The 22743-nt window shown below is 44.4% G+C and overlaps 1 protein-coding gene across 2 annotated transcripts in view; it reads right to left on the minus strand.

Annotated features, from left to right (window-relative positions):
* ANKRD10 (ankyrin repeat domain 10) overlaps positions 1-22743 on the minus strand; it is a 51950-nt gene that overhangs the window by 5720 nt on the left and 23487 nt on the right. For both annotated transcript variants that reach the window (XM_048855244.2, XM_048855257.2), the window contains exon 4: positions 12938-13158. In XM_048855244.2, the coding sequence (XP_048711201.1) occupies positions 12938-13158 (221 nt within the window). The remainder of the gene's footprint in view (positions 1-12937; positions 13159-22743) is intronic.

The following is a 22743-nucleotide window of genomic DNA, read 5'->3' on the forward strand; positions in this document are numbered from 1 at the left end:
AGCTTAGCCATTTGCTTACAAGGGGAAAAATTGGCTTCATTTACCTCAAGCGTCTTATTCTCAACAGTATTGCTTCCAGAGCCACAATATAGGAGTCAGAGCCTTTCAGAAGGGGATTTTCATACTATAAGAGAACCTTTGGAAGTCAGTAGTGACAGTTGTAGTCTAGGACATCAAGCCTACTTGCCCCAGAGAGTACAGGTGGCCTTCCCTCACCAATGCTCTCCCTGTTTGCCTCCAGAACACCTAAACGTAACTGGGCTCCAAAAACAGTAGAGGGAGAGAGGGTGACCCAGTGTGGTGCTCTATAGAGGCTATACAGTCACAGAACAGGAGTTATGTAAGACAAGCAATGCCCTTTTTTCCTTCCTGGCTTTGCCTCCATGGAGCCTTGTTAATTGGCCAGTGGAAGAAGCACTGTGCTCCCCAAACTGCCTCTGTTCTTGCTACATTGTAGAGAGAAAAGACAGTTACCTTTTCCGTAACTGGTGTTCTTCCAGATGTGGTATTCATGTCAATTCCATATTAAGTGTGTGTGCTCGCCACATGCACCAGTGCTGGAAGTTTTTCCCTCAGCAATATCCATAGCGGACTGGCTCTGGAGCCCTCTGGAGTGGCACCCGCATGGCACAGTATAAGAGGCACTGCCGGCTCCCCCCATCCTCAGTTCCTTCTTGCCAGAAACTCCGACAGTGGGGAAAGAGGGTGGATTGTAGAATGGACATAAGCAACACATCTCAAAGAACACCAGTTACTGTCTTTTCTTCAAGTGCTTGCTCATGTCCATTCCACATTAGGTGACTCCAAAGCAGTACCCCTGGAGGTGGGTAAGAGTTCATGGACATGTAGATCGCAACACAGCTCTGCTGAACCCAGCGTCATCTCTGGCCTGCTGAGTGATGGCATAATAAGAGGTAAATGTGTGAACAGAGGACCATGTTGCAGCTCTACAGATGTCCTGGATAGGGATGTGTGCCAGGAAGGCTGCCGAAGATGCCTGCGCTCTTATCGAGTGGGCTCTGACAATCGGTGGCGGTGGAACCCCCGCCAGGTTGTAACAAGTCCTTATGCACGAGGTAATTCAATTGGAAATCCTCTGCGAAGGCACCGGGTGATCCTTCATCCTATCTGCTGTAGTGATGAAGAGTTGAGTCGATTTTCGGAAAGGCCTGGTACATTCTAAGTAGAAAGTCAAGGCCCTCCGGACGTCCAGGCAGTGAAGGCGCCTCTCCTCACTGGTCTTATGCGGTTTGGGACAAAACACTGTGAGGAAGATGTCCTGGTTCATATGGAAGGTGGAGACAACCTTTGGCAGGAAGGCAGGGTGGAACCGCAACTGAACCTTATCTTTGTAGAAGACCGTGTATGGAGGTCCTAAGGGCAGCTTTAATTTCAGAGACCCATCTTGCCAACGTCACCGCCACCAGCAACGCGACCTTCCAAGACAGTGGGAAAGGGAGCAGGAACCCAGCGGCTCAAGGGGTGGGCAGGTGAGCCTAGAGAGGACCAAGTTAAGATCCCACTGCAGGACAGGAGTCCACATCTGCGGGAAGAGTCTCTTGAAGCCTCTCAAGAATCTGACCGTTATGTCATGAGAAAACACAGTCTGGTCCTGGATCGGTGGGTGAAAAGCGGAGATGGCCGCGAGATGCACACTCATGGAAGTGTGTGCCAGGCCCTGGCTCCTCAGATGAAGCAGGTAGATTAAGATAGTGCCTTGCCTCTCTTGATCTTTGCCAGGACCCTGCTGATGAGAGGAATCAGAGGAAACGGGTACATCGTGTTCCCTGACCACGACAGGAGGAAGGCATCAGAGAGGGAGTCCTTGCCCAGGCCTTCCTGCGAACAAAACTGGTGGCATTTCCTGTTTAGTCTGGTGGCTAACAGGTCCACTTGGGGAGTTCTCCACCTCTAGAAGATCATGCAGGCTACTTCTGGGTGGAGCAACCACAGTAAGAGAAGTCCCTGCTAAGGTGATCTGCTAGTGTGTTCTTGACGCCAGGGAGGTGACAAGCTTCCAGATGGATTTCATGGCTGATGCAGAAGTCCCGAAGATAGTGTGCCTCTTGGCAGAGAGTCAACAAACATGCTCCCCCTTGCCTATTGATGTAGAACATTGAGGCCATGTTGTCCATCAGAACTCTCACCACCTTGTCTGACAGGTGAGGTAGGAAGACTCCACATGCCAAGCGGACGGCCCTGAGTTCTTTGACATTTATGTGTAATGTCACACATACCCTGGGTCTGGAGGTCACGGAGGTGCGCGCCCCAGCCGAAGTCTGAGGAGTCCGATACCAACTCGATGGAGTGATGGGGGGTGTCAAATGGAACCCTCTCCAAGATAGTCATGCGATCGCAGCGAGGCAAGTACCCTTGGGGAAATGGTAATGATCTTGTTCAGGTGATCTCTGGACTGGGAATGGATCGTCACCAGCCATTGCTGCAGGGGTCACATTGAGAGCCTGGCATGATGGACAACGTAGGCGCATGCTGCCATGTCATCCAGCAGGCGCAGGCAAACGCTGGCTGTAGGCAGGGGGAACGTGGAGACCTCCGTGATGAGGTCTGTCAACATCTGGAATCTTTCTAGCAACAGGAATGCTCTGGCGCAGGTCAAGTAGAGTACCATTCCAATGAATTCTATCCTTTGCACCGGAACTAACGTCTACTTTTTATCGTTCACCAGTAGGCCCAGGGAGTGGCACGTGGCTTGTAGCACCAGGACATCTCTTGGACCTAAGACCTGGAGTTGCCCTTGACTAGCCAGTCGTCAAGGTATGGGTAGATCTGGATGCCTGGACACCTGAGGTAAGCAGGCACCACCAACATGCACTTTGTAAACACCCTAGGTGCTTGTCATCAGGCCCAACGGGAGGACTGCAAACTGGTAGTGGTGGGGCCGCACAGTAAACTGGGGGAAGTGTCTGTGACCTTGAAAGACCGCTATGTGGAAGTATGCATCCTTCAATTCGAGGGTGGCATACTAGTCTCCTGGATCCAGGGAGGGGATGATAGAAGTCAAGGAGACCATGCAGAACTTTAGCTTCTTTAGATACTTGTTGAGGTCCATCAGGTCCAGGATGGGCCGCAGACCGCCCTTCGTCTTTGGGATTAAGTACCGGGAATATACGAACCCCTTGTTCCTGTACTCGAGAGGAACTTCTTCCATCACACCCAGTTGTAACAACCCCGTTTCCTCCTGTGCGAGGAGACTCTCGTGAGAAGGGTCCCTGAAGAGGGATGCGGAATGGGGTGGGTGGGAGTAAACTGTAGGGTATAACCCTCCGCCAAAGTATTGAGGACACAGCGGTCTGAAGTTATAGTTGTCCATGTGGAAAGAAAAAAAAGAAAGGTGGTTGGAAAACAGCAGGACAGACAAATCTGGGGTAAAAAGTCTGGCACATCGCCCTCGAGCGCAATCTCGAAGGAGGAGGTGGGTGGCTCGGGTGGTGCTTGTAGCCCATACTTTTCTTGGGGGGGGGGGGGCGGCTCCTGGTGGGTTTGACTCCGTTGGCCCTGAGATTGTTGCAGTCTGAACCACTTACGGGCTGGACTGGAACATACAGTCCCAGAGTTTTCAGGGTAGTGCAGGAGTCCTTAAGGCCATGCAGGTTACCGTCCGTCTGTTCTACAAACGGGGCCTGGCCGTCAAAGGGGAGGTCCTGCATCGATTGCTGAGCCTCCATTGACAGACCCGAGAGGAGCAGCCAGGATGCCCTTTACATGGAGATGAGCCGTGAAGCCTGCTGCTTCCGAGGCTGCTTGGAGGGCTGCTCTCATTGCAGCCGTGCCCTCTTTGAGGATGGCCCGGAATTCCTTCTTGGACCCTTTGTGTAGTGAGACTTCGAATTTGGACATAGACTGCCACATATTGTAGTCATAGTGGCCAAGGAGGGCTTGGCTCAACTAAAGGCTGGAAGACAAATTTTTCACCCAAACAGATCCAGTCTCTGAGTCTTTATTCTTGGGCATACCCCCAGGTTGCCCCTGCCTCTCTCTTTGTTTTAACAGCCTCAACTACAAGGGAGTTTGGGGCCAGGTGGGTATAGAGATACTCATGGCCTTTAGCTGGCACAAAATATTTGCACTCAGCCCTTTTTGAGATGGGTGACAGGGAGGAGAGGGTTTGTCATAGGGCATTAATTATTTTTGATACCCCCTCGTGTAAGGGTAAAACCACTCTAGCGGGTGCTGTGGAGCAAAGGATGTTGAACAGTGAGTCTGACGGCTCCTCAAGTTCCTCTGCCTGGAGCCCCAGGGTAGAGGCAAACCCTCTTCAAAAGCTCCGGATGAGCCATGACATCATCTTGCAGAACTGGGTGAGGGGGACCCATAAAAGCGTCTGGCGATGAGGAGGACAAAGCTAGCATTGAGAGCTCCAACACATCCCTTGGTAGTCCAACTGGCTGCTCCCCTAGGTCCTCATGGGCCTGGGGCCAGTCTTCCCCTGTGGAGCCTCCACCTCCGGAGGAAGGTGGGATGCTGCGGCCGATGTCCTATCTGAGGCCCCCACCACTGATCGGGCGGCCTGGGAAGACTGGGTGAACCCCCATGGATTCCAGGGATACCACACTGCCAGCCATTAGCCCGGAAGCCATGGGGTCGGTTGCGGTGCCTATGAGGTCGATGGTACCACTGGTGCCAGGACCTGTCCTGCTACCAGGGACTCCTGATCAGCACTGGAATTGTAAACAGAACGGACACTGTGGAATGACCATGACTGGCTGGCTCGGTGGCCCTCCTCACCGCAGTGCCTCGACGCTGACCTGTCCAATCGGGATGAGTTCCTTCTGCGGGACCCCAGGGATCTTCGTCGTTTGGCAGATCTGCGTTGGTAGATCTACACTTCACGCTGCTTGACCTGTAGCAAGATCTAGAGTGGGACCAGGAATTGAAGCGTGCCGGTTGTCGACAGAATCTTCCTGATCAAAGGGATTTGTGTCTTAGTGATGGGTGCCATTGGGCGGGTGACCAGTGACCCTGTTCCTCCAATCAATCACAGGACCGCTGCCGAGACATTGGAAACCCGATGGTCGGTCTCGACACTCATGCTGGGGGACGTGTGCCTCCACAGGTCTGCGCCAGGTTACCAGTGAGCCACGCCTCGAATCCCACTGTCAGTGCCAAGGGTCCAGAGACCAAAGAGGGCTTCTCTGAGCCTGCCTCCCAAAGTCCGAGGCATGACAGCTCCATGCAGCAAAGCGCTGGCGGGATGTCCCCTGTGATGGGGAGCAGCGCTGCTGAGGCGGGGACACTCTGAATGGTCCCAAGATGGGTTTACCACTTAGCTTGGTTACCGCAAGAGCTGGTGTGGGCGGCACTAGTAGCATCAGGTTCTCCTGCGCTGCCTGCAGGGCCTCGGGCATCGACGGGACTTCAACTTGATGGAGGCCCTTATCACTGTCCGATGTGACAGGCACAGTAGAGGAGGGGCTTGACCGCTTCATATGAGATAGGACGACTCCCGGATGGAGGCTTCCAGCCGTCCAGCACAGGTCTTGGCTCTCCTCCAGCCCTCTCCTTTCCCTTACAGGAAGTGGGAGATCTTCCCCTTGTGGACCTCTTGGGTTTCTTTGCCAGGGGTGGGGGAAGCAGTGCCAGCTCGTAGACAGCACCAGCAGGGTGCTCTGTACCAACACAGTGGTGCTTGGGGCTGAGTCGGACCTCTGCTCTGGTGCAGGGGTCAGCGCTAACTCCATCAGGAGTGCTTATGTGTCCTTCTCCTAGACACCTTAAACAACTAAAGTGTGGGTCGTTGATGGGCATGGGCCACTTACAACCGTTGCCTGGTTTAAAGCCTGGGTATCGGGCATGCCCCGTCCCTAGGTGGGGTCCCATCCGGGACCAACTAACTAGAACTAATACTAAGGGTAAATACTAAACTATATACAACTATTTTACAAAGAAATGTTTGTGAGACACACTGAACTAAGCGAAAGCTAGCCAAAGCAGCAGCAGAAGTTCCAGCACCATCATTGGCGGCAAGAAGGAACTGAGGGTAGGGGAGCCGGCAACATCCCTTATACTGCACCATGTGGGCACCACTCCAGGTCCCCTACAGATACGGATAACAGAAAAAATTCCGGCACCAGTACATGTGGCGCACACACGCACTTAATATGGAATGGACACGAGCAAGCACTCGAAGAATTGTGATTTATGCAGTGGCAAACCAAGCACCAAAAGACTTCTGACATGGCTACAGTATAGACACGGCTTGTTGAAGAGTATTCTCTCGGGTGCTCCAGCAGAACATCATTACTTAATTCTTAACAGGACTGGATGCATCACTTAAGTCATTTAGACACTTTTGAATATAGATGTCTTGACCTTGGATTTCTCTCCAAACGCCACACAGAGGTCCAACCTTTGTCAGAAATGTTCGGTGAGGTCCAAGAACCATCTTGTCTGCCTGATAGAATCTCGGTGATTGACACCTCCAGAGAATATATCAGCAATTTAGGAAGACAAGTTAACAAACCTGAACAGCTTGTACTCGTTTTGTACACTTGATTTAACCCACCCTTGTAATGGTTTCATCTGCAGATATGCAAACAGGGTGACAAGTCTGCAGACTGCAACTGAGCCCAACTTCTTCAGAAAACTGCCTTAGTAAGTTCTGTCAACTTGCCTCGAGGTAGACAAAGCTAAATCCCTTGTGAAATTTAGGGTAGATATTATGAAAGTAAAAATCTTAACTGGAATAAGGTCTAATTTTTTTCTTTACTCAGACCAAGAGAGTCTTGAAGATGAAACACTTCTTTAGGGCGTAACTTAACCCATGTTAAAATAAAATTCCTATAAGCCAGTCATCTAGGTATGGAAAGTCTGTAAGCCCTGATGATGCATGTGAGTTATGATCACAACCAAGGATTTGGTGAACCCCTTAGGAGATGCCACTCTCCCAAAGGATAGTGCCATCTATTGGTAATGATCATTGTACATCATGAACTTGTGGTACTATTTGTGCTTTCACCGTATCAAGTTGTGTAAGTAAGCAAGTAAACAAGGGACCCAAACCAATGCAGGACCAAAAAGGAGTTATGTTCCCCAGAAGAAACCATATGGAATCTGATTTTCCCTTGGGCATTTGTTTTTGGGGAAGTCTAGAATAGTTTGCAGGTAAATTTTATGAAAGGAAGAATACTGGGAATAAAATCCCTTTCTCCTGTAAGGATCTGACATTTTCTTTTCTCATAAATTTTACTAACGCCAAAACCTTGTCCTATAAGTTTCTTATGAGAGGGATCGTTGAAGAGAAAAGAGAGACTGAGTGTGTGAGAGAGAGACAGACACGACACACACACAACCCGGAACTGAAAGTCAGACCCCCGTCTGATAAATTTTCTGGTTCCATCAGCCCAAGAAAATGGTTTACTATGTCAAAGAAAAAAAACCCCTAAGGACAAACGGTCTCAAAAAGGGAGGCACATAGAAGGATCTGTTTCCTTAAAGCCTGGAACAGGGTCATCTCTCTCATCTTCAAATTGCTGCTTGGCAACAATGCTGCCTGAAGCAGAAGTGAAGTTCCTTCATCTATCCGCTCTGAAAGGTGTAAGACACTTTCTAGTTTGAATTTCTATGCAGAACTGACCCATAAATAGATGGCTGAGGCCTGAAGCAGTTGATTTAGTCACTTTCAGCTTCTCCAGGATCTCATTTGTTTTTGGATTAAGGTGGTCCATACACCTACAACAGAGATCCAAAATCTGTGTCTAAGTCTCAGAGGAAATGCTGAATTCCTAAACTATACCTGACTTCCTAAAGACACTACTGAAGTTAAAGATCTCTCAGCAGTGTCTGAGACAAAGGGGATCTTTGCCAGCCCCTGTGCCAGAATCTGGCTTTCCTAAGGAAATGGAAACTAAGCAAGGAGCAAAAGTCAGTCTTCTCAATTCCAACCCTTCACATCACCAACTCATAAAACTTTAGCACCTGCCTTCTCTAGAACTAGTGCATTAAGGATGCACTATTATCACAGATCCACAAAGTCCAGTGCTCTGGAACAGCTCTGGAATAGTCCCTGGGAGAACCTCTTCATCCGCCAATTGACTCGCACTGTGCAAATCCTTGTGTTCTGATAGGTTGACAATATGATTAGTGAACAGGAAGCCCATCTCATAGCCTTGCTCCAACCCAATTAGGATATACAAACCCTCTAGCATGGTGACCCCTGCATTCTTACCCCATCTGTCAAAATACGCTCCCATCAGGATGGTGGCTTCCAAGTAGGTCACATTCTAAGTCTTTTGCACACTCTGAAACCTTTTCCTAAATGCTTCAGGAGTCAATTCAAACTTGAGCAGCAAAGCTTTTTTGAATAGTTCATAGTCCCCAATATCAACTCCATCCATCTGGCTGTAAGCCTATATGGGTTGGGACCAAGTAAGGGGGTGAGACAGCGAAGCCAGCCCACAGGGTTAACCTGGTTCAAATTACAAGCCTTTTCAAAGGCAGTGGGGTAGGCATCTACATCCCTGCCTCCTTAAACTGGGGCAGCAATTTGGTATCTAGATTCCTTGTGGACTTGGCATCCCATGGCCTCTCCTCACTTACCCCTATGTGGGTCCTCTTGCTCCTCTGCTTCTTCATCTCCCATTCATGCTTTCATTACTTCTTGCAGTCTTCCAGCAACTTCTCTCTCAGCTCCAACTCCCATTGCTTCAAATCTGTTTATGACCTTGCTCCCCATGAAGACCCCTAGGCTGGATGGTGGAACTGGGTCTTGTGGACACCCTGCTGCTGCCCTGGCTGCTCTCTCTGGTGCTGTCCCTGGACTCTCTTGGACACACATTTGGGGCTGGAACCTGCCTCTTACACTGATCATTCTTCTCCAGCCATGCAATGTTTCCAAAGCCTAATCCTCTCTCTATGCACAGGTTTGCAATTCCTTCTTAGGAAGATGGTAATACACCATTTTCTGGCTATTTCCTTTGACTACTTTTGTTTTATTGCTGCTAGTCACGTACTGCAACATACTCCTGGTGCATTCAGCAACCAACCATACTCTTGGTGCATTCAGAAGCCATCCTCTGCTACCACCGGTCATGGAGCCAAAGGTCCAGTGCTCTAGAACAGTCCAGGGAGGACTCCCCTCAGGGTGCCAGACCTCCTTAGGATCTCACTCTTTCACTAGGGTAAGACATTTGGCTTCCCTGTCTCCTTGAACTGAACCTCAGAACCTCCAGCACCCCTGCTTCACACCATGAGCTCTCTTCAGTGAGTCCACCTGAGTTGGACACCCCAGAGAGATTTGTACACCCAAAGGGGGTAATGCACCCCCACGGTCAGCATTTGTAGGGACTTGGCAGGCACTGCAAGAACAGCAGTGTTTATTAGATGTCTGGAACATAGCATAGAAAGTCCTTGGTTAGCGTAAAGAAAACAAAATTTAGAGCATGCGCCACTCTGGTTATCCAAAGCCCAGCAAAGCAGTGTCCATCCTTGGCTCCTGCTCTCTCTCTCCATCCTCTTTGTTCAAGTTCCCAGGCCAGTTCTACTAGGCCCCTCCTCAGTCAGTCGTTGTCCAGCTGGTCAAATATGGCTAGCCTCCTCCAGAGGCAGTGGACCATTCATGGTCATTAGCTGCTAGGTACCAAAAGTTTGGTGATTGGATTTGCTGTTGTCTTCACAGACCATCCATTGACCTAGGCCCCAAACCCAACAGAGCCAGGTGCTATTCACACGACTGCCCAAGAGTAAACAGCCTTTTCCCAACCACCTAGTTATCCATGCAGCATATAGGGGAAACTGAAGCGCACACAGTACTCATAAAAATTAGCAGCAAAAATTCCCCACTTCATCAAAACTACCTTGGCAACAATGGTAGGGCAATCAAAAGCTAGCAACTCCAATAAGGAATAATCACAGCTGGGCACAGAGGATGGTGTAGAATCTTCAGAAAGCCGTCCTTTGACACCTTTAGAGGCATTTCTTGGAGATCATGCTGGATGTATCAGATGAGTGCCTTAGTGCAGGAGACTAAACCAAATGGCCCAGATACAAGGAAGTTCTCTCCTTCAGGACAACTAAGATCTGGGAAGGCCAACTGCAACAAGGTCTGGCTGAACCTCTTGGAGCCTCACCTTAGCGCAGAGCAATTTTTGAAGTCAACAGAACCTAGAGAAGTGCTACCCCTAGATTCCACCAAAATCTCAGATACTGCAGCCTCTGAAACTTCTTGAAGGGTTCCTACAAGGCTATCTTCTGCACAGACTGACTTCTCTGTCTGAGAATCTAGCAAAATATGGTGCAGAAGTGGGTTTCACAGACACACCACTCATGCCAAAAAGATTTTTTTCAAAGGCTTTTGCAACTTCAGGGCTGAAGGAAGTAATTTTGGAATACCACTTGCTGGTCTGGCTTGTCTTTTGGGGCTCTTTTAAAGGGCCAGCAGGTGTTCCAGGATTTTTGCAAAACTATCTTCTTTCAAGTACATAAAGACATTGCTCATGCCCAGTTCAGTCATTTGAAAGGGAAAGAATCACATCTTGTGAATCTCTGCTTTTTGCAATGCTACAAAAGGAACCCTGCTGGATCACTAATATCTCTGACTTCTGAAAATAAACAAAACCTTGTCTCATCATCAGCAATGCCGCTATTAGAGGATGATCTCTACCATGGATTTACAGATGGGTCCTGAGATGACTCAGGAGTCTGATCCTGGAACCACAGATCTGCCCACAGTAGGTACAGAGATTTCCTGGTGGGTCAGCTGCCTGCTGAAAAAGTTCTCTCTTTTTCCTTCTCTCTCTGCATTGTTGAGGGCAAGGCGCTTCTCCTTGAAGTGGACCACTGCCTGATGGAGGTTGGTTGGGGACTTGCTCCTCCCAGCTTGTGATGTCCACATCAGTTTTCTTCAGATACACTTTCAGTGTGTCCTTGTAGCGTTTCCTCTGACCACGGGATCTCCGACAATGAGCAAGTTAAAAGCAGAGGTCTTGTTTTGAGACACAATGTCCAGTCCAGTGGAGTTGGAGCATGAGGATCATTGCTTCAACGCTGGTGACACTGGCGTTAATGCAGCAATCCTCCCACGTGATGTGAGGATCTTTCGGAGGTATTGTTGGTGGTACCTCTCCAGACTCTTGAGATGCTGTTGATAGGTCACCCAGGTTTCGCAACCATAAAAGGAGTGTAGGAACAACAATAGTCTTATAGACCTTGGTATCCTGCCGTAGGTCACGGTCCGTGAAAACACGTCAGGATCCAAAGGACGCACTTGCGAACTGGATCCTGTGCTGGATCTTACTGTCAATTTTTGCAATTTGAGAAAGTTGGCTACCGAGGTAGCTGAAGTGCTCAACTGTCTCCAAAGTTTGTCCCTCGATGGTGATTTGTGGTGGATTGTGTGCAAGGCCTGAGGCAGGCTGATGGATCACTTTAGTCTTCTCAATATTGAGTGAGAGTCCCAAGCTTCAGTAAGCTTGTGCAAAAAAATCCAGTGTGGACTGAAGGTAATTCTCAGCGGGTGCAGGGATGGCACAGTCATCAGCACACTGAAGATCAATAATAGATGCACTGAGTACTTTAGACTTCAAGCGGAGACTTCGAAGATTAAAAAGTCGCCCATCCATTCTGTATTGAATGTCAACTCTATTGGGGAGGCAACCTTTAAAGAGGGCCAAAATGACTGCTAATTAGATGGAGAACCCAGTTGGGGCAATAACACATCCCTACTTAACCCCAATTTTGATGACGAAAGCTTGAATCTCCAGGCCATTACAGAGAATGGTGGCAGTCATGGAGAAGCCTTAGGACCTTAATACGTTTTTTGGAGTGCAGCCAAATCTGGCCAGTACCTTCCACAGAGTTTTGCCGGTGGAAAACCTTGTCTAACAAACCATTAAACTATTTATGTAGGATTTTTTTGGGAAGTACTGCATAATGCTGAAGGGAAAGGAAAACGTTCCCAACTACGGCATACGGCAGACAGAAAAACAGTGGGATTGTTTGTGAGGGCAGCTATTTATATTCTGGGTACTTTAAGAAGGCCTCCACCTAAGGCCTCACCAGTGCCAAGCAGGACTGGACAATTACCTCCCGTGTTGTAAGACAAGCGAGGCAGATGTCCTGCTCTACTGGCACTGGTGAGGCTACAGCTGAAGTACTATGTCCAATTCTAGATGTCACGCTTTAGGAAAATGATGTAGACAAATTAGAAACTGCCCAGATGAGAGCAACAAAATGATAAAAAGGTTTAGAAAACTTGATCCATAAGTAAATGTTAAAATACTGGGTTAACCTGATAACAGTGTTCAAATATGTTAAGGGTTGTTATAAAGAAGATGGTGATCAATTGTTCTCCATGTCCACTGGGGTAGGATAAGTAATAATGGGCTTAATCTGCTCCAAGGGAGATATACGTTAGATATTAGGAGGGGGAAAAAAAAAAATCTTTGATTCCAAGGTTAGTTAAGCACTGGAATAGACTTCCAAGGGAGGTTGTGGAACCCACATCATTAGAGGTTTTTAAGAACAGGTTAGACAAACATCAGTCAGGGATGGTCTACATTTACTAGGTTCTGCATCAGCATAGGGGTCTGGATCTGATGACTTCTACAAGTCCATTCTAGCCCTATATTTCTGTGACTATATATTCTTTATGACAGAAAGACGCTAAAAGATGCTCCGCAGTCCTTTTATGAATCAACATCTGAGTCAGAAGAGAGTGCACACATTCCTTCCAAGTTACTTCCTGTCCATCTAGCTCTGGGACTTGCAGAAGTGAGGTATGTACTCGCTAAGAGTGGGAACGTTCAAAGGTAATTCTTTAAGGAGGCCACCAGTCTTGTTTTCATAATTGTTTTATTCATATTTGATTCATGTATCCCTTTTTAGGGATGTCAAAAATAAACTTTCTAGCCCAGAGTACCTTCTGTTATTCTCACAGTCAACAGTGATATTGCCCCTCCCACTTTTACCTCTGAAGTCTCACCTTCAATCCTAGCTTTCTTTACTCCAGCAGAATCCACATCTTCAAAGGATCTCTTTCGACTTGTCCCACCATTGACTGGATTGGGACCTCCATTTAACGCGCCATTGCTAAAGAAACGGTTCAGGTGACAGTTCTGGAGGTTCAAGAGAAACTGGGCACACTCTTGGAAACCCTGGGTATGCGCAAGATCTGCTGCTGTCAGTCCACTGGCATTTCTCAAGCTGCACAATACAAAGAAACTGAATTACACTCATTCATCAACCCACCTTGACTGCTGCTGCTGCTCTTACTGACTAACTATCTGCAGGTGATGAGAGAGAAAGAACTTAAATAATTCCTTAATGGAAATTTGCTATCAATCTTAGTTATAAAACTAACTTAGCTCTTTGCACATATCTGGCTTCTAAGCAAAATTTGGGAGACAATATACTTTTCAATAAAATCAATATACTATGTGTCTTTAAAAAAGCATCTTCCTATTTAAACATCTCAAAATGCTTAATTTCTAAATTACAGTCTGAAGCATCTGACCTTTACACAGACTTCAGACTCCTAAATCTAAATCTTGAAATCTATCACCTTCTGCAGCTTATTTTGACAATCTATTTCTTTATCTTGAGTAAAAACCACCCTCAAAACAAACTTAACATGACTTAGCAATTGTCCATGGCATTCCGGTATCTAAGACAACAATAATTAACATCACTCATCTTCCTAACAATAAAATATAAAAGCTATGCTTAGTTAGGCTTTCCTTAGGATTTGTTTTTTGCTCGTTTCTTATTTCAAAGTGTGTGACATTATAAATGCTGGGGACTTCTTCTGTTATTTGGCTCAAGATTGGTCCAAGATGGAACACTGGCATTGAATTTTCTAATTTAGCAAGATTATGAATTAAATAAAGCCAGCTAGGACATCCACAGTTACAGACGAAAGTTTCAATTTGAAAGAGTTCTCCCTTTGCCCTTCCCCACTGATAAGCATTTACATGAATGGCCTCTGACAACAGTAAGCCTGTCTTTAGAAATATGGACATTAAAGTGTAATAAGAAAACGTTGCTACAAAAAAGTGTAGACAAAGGGAGTTGGCAGCAGCAGAATTAGAGGGAGGAACAGAGAATGCTGATGAATCTTTCCTAACTAGATACACTGTGAAACAAAACTTCCCAGCCAGAAAACTGTATCTTTACTTCTTAGATTTCGTAGTTTGGGCAAGAAGCTTATTACTTTAAGTTCCTGAAAATAAGTAGAGGGACCAACAGAGGGATAATTTAAGAGATTAACATAGCCAATCCATTGAACTGTCTCCTTTGTTGAAATTCCCGTGAAGTATAATAAATTGCTCTTGCCAAATACATGAAAACAAAGGAACTGAGCAAGTTATAGACAGGCTCTAAATTATACCAATGTGACATACGTAGAATAATGTTAAATAATGCTAAATAACAATGTTGACATTTAAAAACGTTATTAAACTATTTCACTGCTCTAAGCAGTAAAGAAAGGAGGGTAAAATGGTAAGAAGAGCTACACCAGCATTTCCCAAAGTGGTGGAGGGGGCAAGAAAGACTATCCAGGTGGAAGATGTATAAATTAAGATGCTTAGCCCTTTAACATCACATGGCAAGGCTGCAGAAGGGCACAACTACTTTCATTTTCCTGAAAGAGGTGTTAAGTTACTAATTCCCAAACTATTTAAATTAATGGGGGAGAAGAGAAAGTGAATTTTTTTTTTTTTTTTTAAAGCATGGTTTCTCCCTAACTTGAAGATCCAGGAACTTTGCCTTCTATGAAAGAGCTATCAGACTACTACTACTAGTAGTATTGCAGTAGCACCTAGGGGCCCTGCTATGCTAGGTACTATTAAAAAACAAAAAAAACAAAAATCCGGTAGCTGCACCAAAGAGCTCATAAATACATCGGGGGGGGGGGGGGGAAGGGAAGGTGTGAAGGGGGTGGGTGTTGAAAACTTCGAGTCAGATCTTAACTAAATAAAGCAAATGGGAATTCCCTATTTAAGGAGGCTAGTAATGGGAAGAAAGAAGTGGACAGAAACTGGAATTGACTGAGGGGGTTCCAAGAATCCAAAAGAGACCATCAAAGAATAAAAAAACCTAGTAAAAAATAAACCTAAACAGGCCTACCAAGTTTGGGTATCTTTTCTTAGACATATCTAGAAGGGAAGTTTGTTGACAAGAGCACAAAGTGACAAAGAAGCCACAGCACTCTGAAATACTAATGGAAGCTAACTGATGGAAAGACTTAAAATACTCAATTAGCAATCTGCATGGAACAGACAGGAAAGAACCATAGGGATTATTATAGTTATAGGATTTGGATAGAGGTCACACACCTTACAGGTGCAAAATTAACCTTCATCAAGCAAGCAAATGGGTTTTCCAAGCAATGTAATGGAAAAGACTGGTGAAAGCTGCTGCCATCCACCACTGACAGGAATCTGCGTAGACAATGAATCGCAATATTCTCACAGAATCTTCTAAAGGCCCTGAGTCAGAGCATGACTACATATTAAAAAAAACTAAGAGCTCCACTGTACCTTTAAAAGCACTAGCTTGGATGGGGGCTGGTGCCGACCTGGTCTATACCACCTTGGGAGCAAGCACATCCTCTTTCTATACCCCTTCAGGGGCTGCAGTAGGTATTCTCTTCCGTGGCTAGCCAGTGGTGCTGCAGATTTTCAGAGATGTTGGTAGCTAGCTCTGCCCATCACTTGTGCTAACATGAACATAAAACACTAACTATGTCCAGGATGGGAGTGACTCACTGCAGCATACCCTGCCTTTCCCTACACTTTATACCTTTCCTTACACTGTGTGTCCAAGGGTCTGGCTACAACTTGCTTCTCAAGTCATTATGATCCGAGCTCCTATATTAAAGTCTCCAAAAGACATTTCCAGATGAGAGTCAGAGTTCTACGCTTCCTCTAACAGGAAGGGAAAGAGGGATAGAGTGGCAAGCTGAATACTCCTTTTAACTATTAAGTGAGGTGGACTGTGCCTCTTACCACTGAACAGTAACTAAATGACCTGTATCAATTTCTGAATTAGTATAGATGACTGGGAAATAGAAGGCAAATCCAAGACTGTGGAATGTGACTGTATACCAGGGTTCACTGAAAAACAGAAAAGAGGCTAAACTGTTTCCAACTAGAAGACTTACTGGAGGCTAGTACTAAGGAATACAAGGTAGATTATTTCTCTAAAGTGACTCAGATTCTCGGCCATGATGCAATCAGAGGTGCCTGGTCAACTGATGAAGAGAATACTTCACACTTTCATACCTACTTGAAAAAGCAGTAAGTCTTCATAAACAACACCGATTCTAACAAGGCCTTAAGAACATAACAATGGCCATATGGGGTCAGACCAAAGGTCCATCTAGCCCAGTATCCTATCTTCCGACAGTGGCCAATGCCAGGTGCCAGAGAGGGAATCAACAGAACAGGTAATCATCGAGTGATCCAACCCATCACCCATTCCCACCTTCTGACTAGCAGAGGCTAGGGACACCATCCCTGACTTCATGGATCAAACCCTGAAGGGCAAAGAAATTTAAGAATACATGCCAATCTACGGACAACAGGGAAGGGAGTTCTATCAGACTTCAGGTTTCCCCTAATCTACTGTCCCAAATTTTTAGAACACTACAGAACACTCTGAAACCAAATTTTAGACATGGTTCTGACCAAACCCGGATAGGCCTGAACCTTGGGCTCTGACATCTCTTTCAAAAGAGCCCAAAGGCATTGGTTAAAGATTCCTGCTAGTGATGGCAGTGTGATGGAACTGTTGTACTTATAATTTTACAACACAGAATATGGAATCCAATCTGACAAGTGTCTCAAAAGGCTGTAAAGAGGATGAACTAAACTTCTTGACTTTAGCAAAGCTTTTGACACGGTCTCCCACAGTATTCTTGTCAGCAAGTTAAGGAAGTATGGGCTGGATGAATGCACTATAAGGTGGGTAGATAGCTGGCTAGATTGTCGGGCTCAACGGGTAGTGATCAATGGCTCCATGTCTAGTTGGCAGCCGGTATCAAGTGGAGTGCCCCAAGGGTCGGTCCTGGGGCCGGTTTTGTTCAATATCTTCATAAATGATCTGGAGGATGGTGTGGATTGCACTCTCAGCAAATTTGCAGATGATACTAAACTGGGAGGAGTGGTAGATACGCTGGAGGGGAGGGATAGGATACAGAAGGACCTAGACAAATTGGAGGATTGGGCCAAAAGAAATCTGATGAGGTTCAATAAGGATAAGTGCAGGGTCCTGCACTTAGGACGGAAGAACCCAATGCACAGCTACAGACTAGGGATCGAATGGCTAGGCAGCAGTTCTGCGGAAAAGGACCTAGGGGTGACAGTGGACGAGAAGCTGGATATGAGTCAGCAGTGTGCCCTTGTTGCCAAGAAGGCCAATGGCATTTTGGGATGTATAAGTAGGGGCATAGCGAGCAGATCGAGGGACGTAATCGTTCCCCTCTATTCAACATTGGTGAGGCCTCATCTGGAGTACTGTGTCCAGTTTTGGGCCCCACACTACAAAAAGGATGTGGATAAATTGGAGAGAGTCCAGCGAAGGGCAACAAAAATGATTAGGGGTCTGGAACACATGAGTTATGAGGAGAGGCTGAGGGAACTGGGATTGTTTAGCCTGCAGAAGAGAAGAATGAGGGGGGATTTGATAGCTGCTTTCAACTACCTGAAAGGGGGTTCCAAAGAGGATGGCTCTAGACTGTTCTCAATGGTAGCAGATGACAGAACGAGGAGTAATGGTCTCAAGTTGCAGTGGGGGAGGTTTAGATTGGATATTAGGAAAAACTTTTTCACTAAGAGGGTGGTGAAACACTGGAATGCGTTACCTAGGGAGGTGGTAGAATCTCCTTCCTTAGAGGTTTTTAAGGTCAGGCTTGACAAAGCCCTGGCTGGGATGATTTAACTGGGATTTGGTCCTGCTTCGAGCAGGGGGTTGGACTATATGACCTTCTGGGGTCCCTTCCAACCCTGATATTCTATGATTCTAGAACAAACTACAGAAATATCCAAAGATAATAAGGGGGGGGACTTTAATCATGTAGACACTTGTTGGAAAAGTTATGCAGCAAAACACAGAATGCCAAATAAATTCTTAGAATATACTGGGGCCAACTTCTTGTTTCACAAGCTGAAGTAACCAACCAGGGGGACAGCCCTTTAGAATTGATTCATTTAACAAGAAGGAATTAGTTACAAATCTGAAGTTGGAAGGCAATTTGGGAAAAAGTGATCATGAAATGACAGCTTTCACAATTCTAAGGAAAGGAAGGAGTGGCAAGAGCAGAATTAGGACAATGGATTTTAAAAAAAGAGCAGACTAAAATTCAGATAACTGGTAGGTTAGGTCCCATAGGAAAACAATCTAAGGTGGGGAAAAAGCTCGGGAGAGCTAGTGCTTTCTCAGAGACAATATCAGAAGCACAACAGCAAACTATCCTGATGCAAAGAAAAGATAAGAAGAATAGTAAGAAGCCAACATTGCTCCAACCAGGAGCTCTTTAATTACCTGAAAAATGAAAGGAATCCTACAGAAAGTGGAAACATGGACAAATTTCTAAGGAGGAGTAAAAAATAATAGCAAGCATGTATATGCACAATCAGAAAGGCACAAAAGGAGTTACATCCAGGAACAGACATAAAAATCAGTAAGAGAAGATTCTATAAATACATTAGGAGCAAGTGAGAAACAAAGAAAAGTGTAAGTCCACTACTTGATGGGGAAAAAGAACTAACAACAGATGACATTAAGAAGGCTAAGCTGTTTAATGCTTATTTTGCTTCAGTCTTTGCTAAAAAGATTAATGGTGACAGACACTCAACACAATTAATATTAGCAACAAGAGGGAACCAATATAAGTCAAAATAGGACCTTTGAGAGCTCATGGAAGATCAGGGAGTCAGATCTCAGGCTACTGGAAAAGGGCAAACATAGTACCTACCTTTAAAAAAGGTGAATAAAGAGGACCTGATGAATTATAGACCTGTCAGCCTAACTTCAATACCTGGAAAAATATTGGAACAAAATGATTAAACATCAATTTTTAAGCACCTAGACGATAAAAGGATAAGTAATAGCCAACGTGAATTAGTCAAGAACAAATCATGCCAAACCAATCCAATTTGCTTTTGACAAAGCTACTGGCCTAGAGGATGGGGGTGTAGCTATTGATCTGATATCTTGGTTTTAATATGGCTTTTGACACAATCCCACATGAGAGTTTCATAAACCAACTAGAGAAATGTGGTCTAGATGAAATTACTATAAAGTGGGTACACAAGTGGTTGAAAGACCGTACTCCGAGTAGTTATCAATGGTTCACTGTCAGACTGGGAAAATGTATCCGACGGAGTCCAGCAGGGGTCCATCACTATGTGATATCTTCATTAATGATTTGGATAATGGAATGAGGAGTTTGCTTATGAAATCTACAGATGGGAAGGGTTGCAAGCACTTTAGAGGCCAGAATTAGAATTCAAAACAACCTTGACAAACTGGAGAACTGGCCTGAAATCAACAAGATGAAATTCAATAAAGACAAGTACAAAATACTATTTTTAAGGAAGGAAAAACAAAAAACAAAAAAAATCAAATGCTCAACTACAACATGTGGGACTAACTGGCTAGATAGTAATACTGCTGAAAAAGATCTGGGGATTATAATGGATCACAAATTGAATAAGAGTCAACAGTGTGATGCAGTTGCAAAAAAAAAAAAAAGTTAATATTCTGGGGTGTATTAACAGAAGTGTCATACATAGGACATAGGATGTAACTGTCCCTGTCTACTCAGCTAGAGCACTGTGTTCAGTTGTGGGAAATCACACTTTAGGGAAGATGCGGAGAGAGAGTCCAGAGGCGAGCATCAAAAATGATGAAGGCTAAGAAAACTAGGCATGTTAAGTTTGGACTAAAGAAGATTGAGGGGAAACCTGATAACACTCTTCAAATATGTTAAGGACTGTTATAAAGAAAATAGTGACCAATTGTTAACCATGCTCACTGAAGGTGGAAAAAGTAATAATGAGCTTAATCTGCAGCAAAAGACATTTAGGTTAGATACTAGGAAAAACTTTCTAAATACATGGATAGTTATGCATTGGAACAGGCTTCCAAGGGAGGTTATGGAACCCCTGTCACTGGAGGTTTCTAAGGGACAGTTTAGGTTTACTTGGTCCTGCCCCAGGCCAGGGGGTTGGACGAGATGACCTCTCAAGGTCCTTTCCAATCCTATATTTCTCTGATTCTGTGAACTTGGGCTTGTAGACAGGGACATGCTTTCCCTTCAGAGCAATTTGTTACCCAACTGACAAAGTTTTGAGGAGGATGAGAAACAACACAAAATACTTTCCTTAGAAGGGATCCAAACAAGAAGTAACCCGGGGGGGGGGGGGGGAGGGAAGTGGGAGAGGAAGAAGAATAGCGAAGCAGAAAGACTGGGACTAATTTAGCCTTGAAAAACTACTGTAAGTTGGCCAGCCCAATCATAAGTTATATTCCTCAAACTTTTACTGTATTATGTATGATAAAAATTTCTTCATTAAGTTGCCTATCAAAAGGTTTATTTGCTCTAGGCAAGAACTTTCCAAGACTGGCCTAATTATTTGCACACAAAAAACAAAACAAATCCACACAACCCTTTTTCTATCCAAGAAATGGAGGACTTCTCTGAAGGAGCTCAGTCCAACTTTAGGAGCAGAATGGGAACTTCACTACAAAGGCAGCTCTAATGACATGAACGTTCTGATTCCTTTTTTGGCCCATCTACCCTACTGAGAGAAGCATAGAGCTGAACTGGCAAATATGACAAGGAACTTTTAGTTAACTTTAGATGTGCCTCTTTATTAAATCAGAAGGTCAAGTCACTCTGTATTTAAAGAACAGTTATGTCTGGCGTCTATTTAAAAGCAACTCCTTAATTCCTGCAAACAGATGAGCAACATTTAGGTTCTTTCTTGTGGAAATGTTTCAAGTTTGACACTGATTTTCTCCGAAGACTTTACACCAAAATTCTTGGATTAATGTAAAGACAGATATTTCCATTTTGCTCTGGAAAGTAAGGATGAATACAATGGAGAGAGAAATCTCAGAAAGAGGCTATACAAGATGGAGAAACCAAACGAGAAATTTAATTACATGAGAGGTATAGTCTAAACATGAATAAAACTGGATGACTGCAATGTTTGCTTGTTTACATTTTATATTTCTTGAGCTATTTGGCAACACAGGAATTTTATACATAAACTGTGCATGTTTTTGAATTTAAATGCTTAAATCCTCTGACTTGAGAAATACATTTATTTGTATACCTTCTCCTGAAGAGTTACGGACAACATTCAGCAATAGAGTTCTTCCCTTTCACCTGATCATTTTGCTTCATGCAACACGAGGTGTCTTCAGAACTATAACTTCTCTTGGTATAAAAGAGGTTTGTAGTTTTCACTCATGTTTTGAGTTTCCATTTTTCTCCTACAGTAAAAACACTTTACTTTTTGAAGAGCTTCATGCTGCAACTGAATTTACTAAAAAGAAACGTGTGATCAAATTCTTTCCTGCAAGTGAACAGATTTTTGCTGTCTTAGGGAAAAGAGCGAGTTTAATAGTTGTAAGTAGTCTTAAAAGATGTACCTCAAAGAATCTTCCACTTATAATGTCACATCCTTTAGAAAATAGAGCAAGTATTTGCTACAAAAAATAATCCAACTTTTTAATATAAAAAATATATATATATAAAATTCCCTGAAACTACCATTTTAAAGAGTGATTATCACATCACCTATTCTTTGTTAATGCCATGTGACAATCTAGGAAAATAAACCACAGTTTTTGTATATCAATGTAATACTTCTGTTAAAAAATACTGATCTCAATTTACTTATTGTTAGTTTACAAATAAAAATGTAGATATTGTAAATTAGGGTAAGCAAAAGCATGCAAATCTATAGATTCTATATCTGAATTCCTAGATTAGCATTAAAACCAATCACCGCAACAAATACCTCAACAGTATGCCTTGTGTGCAGAAAGGAAGCGATACTGAACATTCAATGCCACAACTGTAAGGTTTTCGGAGAAGCACCTGTGGCAGTTTCAGCAGTTTCTATATGGAATGCTCCCCCTTTCTAGGATTACTTGAAAAAATCAAGTCAATTCGAATTACGTAGCTGTAAAACATTGACATGTGTAGTTTTTACAGTTTCAGAATCTTCTGTTTGATTTAAACGGGCAATGGTGCATAAACAGGAAACTTATATCATAAGGGATCACATATTTGCAGGCAACATTAAGATTAAAAGTTACATTAACATACATAGAGTGCAGTAGCACGTTAGTCATTGTGTTTAAGCCATCACCATGTGACCACCTTAACAATGAGACACAGAGCCTTTCTGGCTTTTAAACATTACTACTTTCATGCTGAAGCCAATTTAATTGTGAAGTTCTTTGACGAAATTTAAATAGTATGGGCTAAAAACTACTGATCAACTCATGGCTTCAGTTACTTTAAATTTAATATGCTGTATCTCAAATGAATTAGTACTATGCTTATACAAAAGTTAGCAGAGACAAGGATTAAAAAAGGATCAGAACACTAATATGTCGACAGTGAGAAAAATCTTTTCCTACAGACATCAGTATACTAAAGTTTCTAAAGCAAAATATTTAAAATACTAAACTTAAAATGTTTTAACCCTTTGGTGTCCAAGTACAGAAGTTGCAAAATAATTTTTTAAAATGCATGTTCTTCAGATA

This window comes from Caretta caretta, chromosome 1, assembly GCF_965140235.1.
Source record: "Caretta caretta isolate rCarCar2 chromosome 1, rCarCar1.hap1, whole genome shotgun sequence".
Taxonomy (NCBI): domain Eukaryota; kingdom Metazoa; phylum Chordata; order Testudines; family Cheloniidae; genus Caretta; species Caretta caretta.